The 8,351-nt window shown below is 39.7% G+C and overlaps 1 protein-coding gene across 1 annotated transcript; it reads left to right on the top strand.

Annotated features, from left to right (window-relative positions):
- The first annotated feature begins 2,325 nt into the window (after positions 1-2,325).
- FOXI1 (forkhead box I1) lies at positions 2,326-5,409 on the top strand. The gene is made up of 2 exons (XM_052772078.1): positions 2,326-3,110; positions 4,140-5,409. The coding sequence occupies exons 1-2, from the start codon at positions 2,537-2,539 to the stop codon at positions 4,691-4,693; spliced, it is 1,128 nt and encodes a 375-aa protein (XP_052628038.1). The 5' UTR covers positions 2,326-2,536; the 3' UTR covers positions 4,694-5,409.
- The last annotated feature ends 2,942 nt before the right edge of the window (positions 5,410-8,351 follow it).

Here is an 8,351-nt window from a genome sequence, read left to right on the forward strand (position 1 = left end):
GTACTTGCTATTCTTCACCTCGGTTCTTGCTTTACTTAGTTCTGTGTGATATTTTGCTCAGATGTTGCATCAAGGTAGGTCTGGTAGTAACATGCATTCTCAGGCAGCTAGGGATTGACTTTGCTAAAATGCACTGCACCAAAACTTTGTAAAGATACAACCTTCATCAGTCTCTGGTTGCAGAAGTAGTATTTTTTTGCCTTTGTAAAGCCTGGCATGTTTTCAAAGCACGTATTCCCTCAGCACCCACTTCAGTGTATTTTAACTGTGATTATGCATGCAGAGCAACTCAGGAATAAGTACTTAGATGCCACTCATTGAAGTCCACAATGCAGTTAGCTGACTTTTTACTTCTTGGAATAAATGAACCCTGCGCAATAATAAATTTGTAAGTTTTTCTTGTTTTCAAGGGGTTTTTTGGCAGAAATGTAATTTGTTGAGAGGATCAAAAATTTATTATATTTACTTTTCACACTATATTCTGGGTCTTAGTTCATTGTAAAAGTGTTTTTACTCATTTAAGCGTTTCTTAAACGTTTTGTTCCATTGACTCTTCTGTAAATAACAGGGGGGTTTATTAGCAATATTTGTAACATTAGTAGTTGCAGGACTACAGATATAATTTTAAAATATATCTATATGTTAGTAAGTTAATTAGGAAGCTGTAGGCAATGTTGTTCAAACAGCTTTTTGCATGTAACTCAGATTCTTATGGAGAAAAAAAATATTTCAGATAGCTTTCTTGAGGAGGGAGGTACTCACATTATTATTTCCTGAAAAATGAATCATCATTTGGGTTTTTTTTTGTCCAAGTCACTTTTTGCAGAGCAGTTGTCACTTAGAAAATAAGCCAGCCCCACTATGTTCCACTTAACTTTTGTCTGTTTAATGTGTATCTCTGCATAGGCTAGTTAGCATTTACAAACTCTGAACTCTCAGTCATTCAAAATTAAAATAGCAACTTGTTTGTCCATAGTTGCAGTACAAGTCACTTTATGTGCAGTGAAAGCATGTATTTTTTCAATAACAGCTGTAGAGATGCATTTCTGAGCTGGCAAATTGGCTAGCTTTGTCACTCTGTACGCAATATTTCAGTTGTATTTCCAGTGAAATTTTTTGCATACCTTTCAAAGCAACAACAATATGAACATGACACTGGTGAACCACTAATGCTTAGGGGGGAAATCTTGGTGGTGCTGCAGCACAAAAGATTAAGTGAATCGATGAATGTGTGACAAAGCAAAAAAGTCTTTGGTACAGCCAGGAATTCAAATCTACAGGTCGAAACTCATGTTTCTGTAGAAATTATAGGACTTAGGGCCACCTTAAAGGCCTTGTCATACCAGGACTTTATTTAATTGCCTGGGTTATTAAGGCTGAGTCGTTCCAAATGTATGTATTAAAAAAATATGCAAATATCTCTTCTGAAGGGAACTGCAACTATGCTTTTAACTACAGTGCAGTCTTTCATGCAGTGACACAGTTGTAAGAGCTGTTTTCATTCTGAGACAGGTGTCGGTGAGATTGAAGCTCTGCTTTTTCCTCCTTCGAAAGTACAGGGTGCCATGCAAGGCAGCAAGTATTTTTCCAAGTCATAAAAGGGCTAGAGGTTTTTCCTTGTTACTTAATTTTAAGGAATTAACTTTCATCTGTATAGATACAAATGAAGTTATTGGAACTTAGCTGAAAAGAGCTGTGCTGAACACTGCCTCTTTCCTGCTTGGAAATTCTGCTAAGAGGTTTTATGAGCTCTCTGCACCAATCCTGCAGCAAAGAGGAAGCAGCAAATAATGATTTCCCATCTCAGTTCACCAATTTAAGGTCTAAAGAAAGGTTTGATGATTAAGCTTGAATTTTTTTCTCACAAGATTAATCCTTACTTTAGGGAGTAATTCCATTTATATCAGTAAGATTACTCACGTGAGTAACCAGCTACAGAATTTGCCTGTAGTACTGTGATTGCCTAGGGGGAAGTACAAGCAACTCTGCAATTAAAATTACAGAAAGAGAAGGAGGTCTGACCTTTTCTTTTTTTCTTTTTTTTTTCCTAAGTGTATATATATATGCCTACGGTTTCATTGACAAGTGACAATGGCTTTTGCATTCTGAGGTGTTACTAGCAGCATCACAAAATGGCTTTTCTTTAAAAAGAAAGAAATACTAAATGCTAGAGCCTCATCGTGAAAGGTAGAAAAAGGAGGATCTCTGATGAGGAGTTTTAACTTCAAGGCACCTTAGGATTTCTTTATGTGCATCACATCAGTGGAAAATTCCTTCATTCATTTGAGAAGATAAACAGTTGTAACTTTCACGTTTGGCTGATGTGACATCAATGACTGGCTGGGACTGCCAGCATTCCAAAAAGGATATCGTCCTCATCTGCAGCCATTCAGGGCAGTGGGGTGGAGCCTGCAGCACAAGCTGAAACATTTACAGGTGCATAAGTAGGTAGGGAAGGGCACAGGTGATGCACCTGTCTCAGGAAAGGAGCACTAGCACAGCTGTGTTATAACTTATCAGCTGCCTGTGTTAGAGCATGAGCTCCTTTGATCCACAAACGCACTCTCCACCACGCTGCAGTCCACAATTTCCAAATATTGGTCAAGAACCTCCAGAGATGAGTATCTACTATGAGAACTTTTTCCATCCACAGAACATCCCTAGTCCACAGCGACCGAGCACCTTTGAGACAACGGATTACAACACCACTCCCAATCCTTATCTCTGGCTAAATGGACCTTCCATTACCCCACCACCATATCTCCCAGGACCCAATGCCAGTCCCTTCATTCCTCAGTCTTACGGGATGCAAAGGCAGCTCTTGCCTAACATGCACGGCTTGGGAGGAACTGACCTTGGCTGGCTTCCTCTCCCATCCCAAGAAGAGCTCATGAAGTTGGTTAGACCACCTTACTCCTACTCTGCACTTATTGCCATGGCTATCCATGGAGCACCTGAAAAGCGGCTGACTCTCAGTCAGATCTACCAGTATGTGGCTGACAACTTCCCGTTTTATAACAAAAGCAAAGCTGGCTGGCAGAACTCCATACGGCACAACTTGTCTCTCAACGACTGCTTCAAAAAGGTACCCCGAGACGAAGATGATCCAGGTATAGATCTCTCCCCCTCCCCCCCCCTCCTCCATTAAACCTAATTAATTTTAAAACACCTAATACATTTTAAAGAGACATAATAGGCTAGATACAGGACATACATAGTAGCTCTTCTGTTTTCATAGGTCTGAATTAGAAGGCAGCTATGCATAGTTGAGGTCTGAACCAGTGCTGCTATTAAACCTCTGCAGGGAAGGGGATTCTCCACTGCTCTAGGTCTTCCTGAGAATGGATCAATGTGCTGAGCATGAGGCTCAGCAAGCACAGGAGAAGTCTAACTGAGCAAGTCACATTCAAAACCCATTTGGTGTAATGCATATGACTTGTGTCGAACTTAACTGGGAATTAATGGAAAGGGGATAAGGCAAACTCAGATTTGTCAAAGAAATCAGTAGCTTTAGGGAGTCAACAATAATTCTCAAGAGGAGAGCAGGCTGCTTTTATTTTGTTTGTTTCAAATAGCATTTTGCTTGGAATCACACCTCTGCTGTTTCTAACTCCTTGGCTGATATGCTGTCAGATTGTTCCTTTATTTATTGCTTTCTATCAATAGCTGTTAAGAGCCATTGGGAGCATTTAAAAAACATTCAACTATGCTGCCACAGAGGGCCAAAAATCTGGTTCTGTCTTGTTAGAAATCTATCCTACCCCACTGAATCTGGAGGAGCAGCCCAGTATGGGATTTGATTACTCCCTGCTGTAAATTCAGAGGACCAGCTATGTACTGAAAACTTTCTTCCCTCACCAAGAAAAGAAAAGAAAACATAAAGCCCTCCCACTGGCTCCATTTGTAGTTTTACCTGTGTGAAGAGTCAGGGCTAAAGGATATAGCCCAAAACTTTACACTTCTTTCTGAATTCAACAGACTTCTGCTTTTGTGTGATTAAAAAATATGTATGTTTTTTGCTCATGCAATTGTTCTGTTTCTGTGAAATGAGAGAAACATTGTAAAGCCCTAGAAGACTGCTCTTTTCGGTCTGTGTGCATATTTTTAAACTAAAAGTGTGATTTTGTCCCCTTTGACAGGAAAAGGGAATTACTGGACTCTGGACCCGAACTGTGAAAAGATGTTTGACAATGGAAACTTTCGCAGGAAGAGGAAAAGGAAGTCTGACATTGGGGCTAGTGCTGCCACTCTTGCATCTGAGAAATCAGAGGATAGTGCACTGGCTGGCAGCCCCAAAGCTGTAGAGCATCAGGATATCTTGGAAAACTCATCACCTGGGACTGACAATTCACCTGAGAAAGGATCTCCATCTCCATCTTCCAGTAGCCCATGCCTCAGTAACTTCCTCTCCAGTATGACTGCATATGTTAATGGCTCTAACTCAGGGAGCCGTTCAGTGCCTTTAGGACTCAACTCTGAACCCATTGACAAAATGGGACAGAATATGGTAGGCTTTAATTCCTACTCTCCAATCTCTAATATCCCCAGTCATGGTGTGGGAGAGTGGTCCAATTCCATGCCTTCTAGCCACCTTGGCTACAGCAGCTCCGTGCTCAACCAGTTTAACAGCCATTTTTACAGCAGTATCAGCACAAACAACATGCTGTATTCCAGGGAAGGAACAGAGGTTTAAATGAAGGATTCTAAGATGCCCAAGTATAGCTATTTATGAGAGGAAATGATCTGTGGGCAGATGATTAGTGTTAGCCTGTTGTCTTTGGGACCCCCACTGCATCCTACCTTCTGACAGCCGCAAACTTGTTACCCATTATAATTATTCAAATCACAAACACTCCACATTCGGCAGCTCCACTTAAAAAATCAGGGATCATAACAGCAAGAGTAGTGAAGAGTTTTCCTGAGACACTGTGCTTGTATTGCTGCTAACCATGGTCCTCTACAGACATCCTTGAGAAGTTACTGTTTGCCTTAGGCATGAAGCTTTTTCTGGCATGGTACTGATATTGCTATGCTTTTAAAGTGCTAAAATAAACGTGGTTATATCTCTAAATATCCTCTCTTGCTGATATAGGCTGCCTGTACTAGATATTCTTTAGCAAGTTCTTATTTGACCAAAGCTATTCTGAGACACTGAAGGATCTATAATAAAAACTACTGTATAGTGAGTAACAACCAACATTTGAATGGTGAGTGCTGTCTTTGGTTTTCTCTCATACTAGTGCATATATTGTCTAAATTTTGATCCCCTTTCAGCCCCAAGGGGAATATGGCTATGAAGCAAACTAGCATCATCATGCACACAACAGTCATTCTGAAACTGAAGGGAGGCATAACAAAATCTAATGGAATTGTCTTCTGCTGGTGCAGTTGGATCTTAATGTTTTCAATTCTAATTACAGGGTCAATTTTTTTTTTTTTGGCCTTACACACGCAATTCTATTCACATAAGGAAAACAGGATTTGTCCTGAATATATACATAGATATATTTACTACATGTGTTTTCTAAGAAGAAAACACTTTTGTTCTATGTTAACATTCTACGTGAATCATTTCTACTGACTAAAGAATTTGAATATTGGGGGGGGGGAGGAGGAAGGGGAGGTAGAAAGTTTAACTGTCTCTGAGTTTCAATTCCAAAGGCTGGATCTTTCAAAGTATCAATTGCAGATATTGTAAAAAGTCCCTGTACTGTATTTTTTTTTTTTCATTTTGTAAAAGTCCATGCTGTTTGTCCTTGTGTAAATATTAGAAATAATGCTTATTTTTCCTACACTCTACTGTAGCCACAAACAAAATTTCAAAATATATGTATTTTTTCAAACCAAGACTTGAGTCCAGTTCAACATTTATGTAGACTAATGTCTCAAACTGGATAGCCTGCAGCATACATAGATAGACAGCAAGTTTAACTGTTCACATCTGGGCACTGACCAGACTTTCGGAATGATAGAAAATGCATTATAATAGATACCATTTTGTCTTGATTTTCTTTTTTAACTCTACATGGGTATAGTTTTGTTACAGGCCACTCCAGAATAATTTTTAATAAAGTATTTGTATACAAGAGTGTGTACCTGTGTGTGTGTATACTATACTACTTACATCTTTAAAAGTCTCCTTAATAGTTTGACTTGAGCAATTTGTGTGAGGAAAGAGCAGTATAATAGTCACAGAAGGTCAGAGACTGAGATAGCATATGTCTAGGCAATCAAAATTTGCATGCCTGAGGAATATAATTGGCTGCTATTATGCAAAATACTATCACTAAATAAAAATAATCCTTAGAGCTCCCCTGCTGGAGCTAAGTGGTGCTAATAATTTAAAATTTCAGAAACCAGACTATATTTTCACATGCCAATGGGCCAATATGACTGCAATCTTTTCTGCATTCTTATTTATTATTTGGGGGTTTTATGTTTAAACTTTTTCACTATCAAGGCTGCCCTGACTATTCACAGTTTTATACCCACTACGATAAGTTCTCACTTGGGAGATGAAACCTACCTACACTGCTAACATTGTTGCTTAAGAAAAAAATAAAATGACATTCTGGTGGTGTCGTTCTGCTATGACTATAAGTTTCTCTGAAGTCAGGCACATGCTGAGGCCTGAGCTCTAACTCCTGCCCTCAGAATTTTACAGCCCTTCCAAGAATCTCAGCCCCGTAGGTCGGCCATAACATGCCCTGCAACTCGGCAGCTGGCAGCATTTGTTATAGAGAGACTTGCTTATGGCACAACTAAGAAACGCATTCAATCAGTGCTGTTATGTCTTGGATTCAGCAGACATACAACAAATTGTCCAGAAATATAGTTCCTGTGAAGTATATGGTTCACAAAACTGAGAGGAAATTGATTTTTTTAGTACTGAAATGGAAAATGTTCCATTATGGACTTACAGAGCAAAAGTGTGGGGAAAAATAAGGTGCAAATTATACTAAGAAGAATGATGTTGCTAAACAACAGCAGACAGTAAAAAGCAACTCCTTTGTCACTCAGAATTTTGTTTGATTCTCCTAGTTTCCAGTCCCAAATAATAAAAGGAAATCCATGCAGGTATGCAAAAGGACAAGAGTTTGTGTCTCATTGCATCCCAGATGCTGTCAACCAAATACCGCTTTTGTCTTATGCATAATGAGGCAGTGCTGCCAAAATGCCAGTTCTTCACAGACAAAGGTAAGTTTTCCAGTGGGTTCCCTAACCACAGAGATTAACTAGCTCCCGTGCAACCATTCACCTGGCTTGATACGTCAGGTCAGTTGGTGAAGCTGGTGTTCAAGGAGGAGTGGAAAGATGATTGCATACAATGTAATCCTATTTCTCCTCAAAACAGAACTACTTTGTAACGAAACAAATTAAGAGGACTCTTCTTCATCTGTATTTTTGTGTTTTTCAGAGAGAATTGGTTTTGATAACCAGCCATATTGATACATTCCTGGAGTTACTGCACATCAGTCTAGCACCTGCCGGGAAACTTAACTACTATTCTTACGTGAGCAACAGCACTGCTCTGTTGAAGGTAATGCTCCTATTCGTGTATTTTACCAATACAGTAAACATATAGCTTTTGGAGGGAAAAGCGTCTGGTTTTTAGGGGTAGGTTTTTGGCTTTTTTTGGTTGTTTTTAAGTATGCTATTCAAGAAGCAGTTAAACTAGGACCTCTAACTAAAGTATATTTAAAACATTGCTGATCTGTACAGACCTACAGTCTGATTTACAAACATACTTACTGACTGATACTGCTTGAAAAGTGAATTTGGCTACAAGAAGTCTGAGTAGTTTTGTCTGTAAAGATTCTTGATTGATTATTTCATTCTTAGAGTGTGTTTCATGCTGAGATGCAGCTACCTTCACATACCACTGTGGACACTGTGTTCCATGACTCTGCAATTATTTGTTCCTGGTTTAAATGTTGAGTTAACTCTTAAAGGCTGCTCCCATCTTACCACAAACACATCCAGCCCTAAAGTCGTCAGAATAGGTTACTGCTTGCTTTCCTTCTGCCACAGTAAAACTGCAAATATTAGAAGCCTTCACTGGCCGGCAGTGTGTCTTGACTAATGATAAATGAGTAATGAGTTCCTACATCTGTCTGAGGTATACTGCTGCTGAATCCCTGGGGCTGCTTCACTGTCATTGACCTCGTTAGAAACACCTTTCTTATTCCACAGTTTCCTGGTTCCGTGTCCTGGGTCTGCAGCAGTGGAGTCTGTGACTCTTCAGCCCTGGCTCTGCTACCAGGGAGGGTGTTGAAACCCAAACCACGTTAGCAATTTGGGGTTTCACAGCAGAGATCTGGGCAACCAGGGATCCCTTGTACCACAGCCTC

The sequence above is a fragment of the Harpia harpyja genome, chromosome 20, assembly GCF_026419915.1.
Source record: "Harpia harpyja isolate bHarHar1 chromosome 20, bHarHar1 primary haplotype, whole genome shotgun sequence".
Lineage (NCBI taxonomy): Eukaryota > Metazoa > Chordata > Aves > Accipitriformes > Accipitridae > Harpia > Harpia harpyja.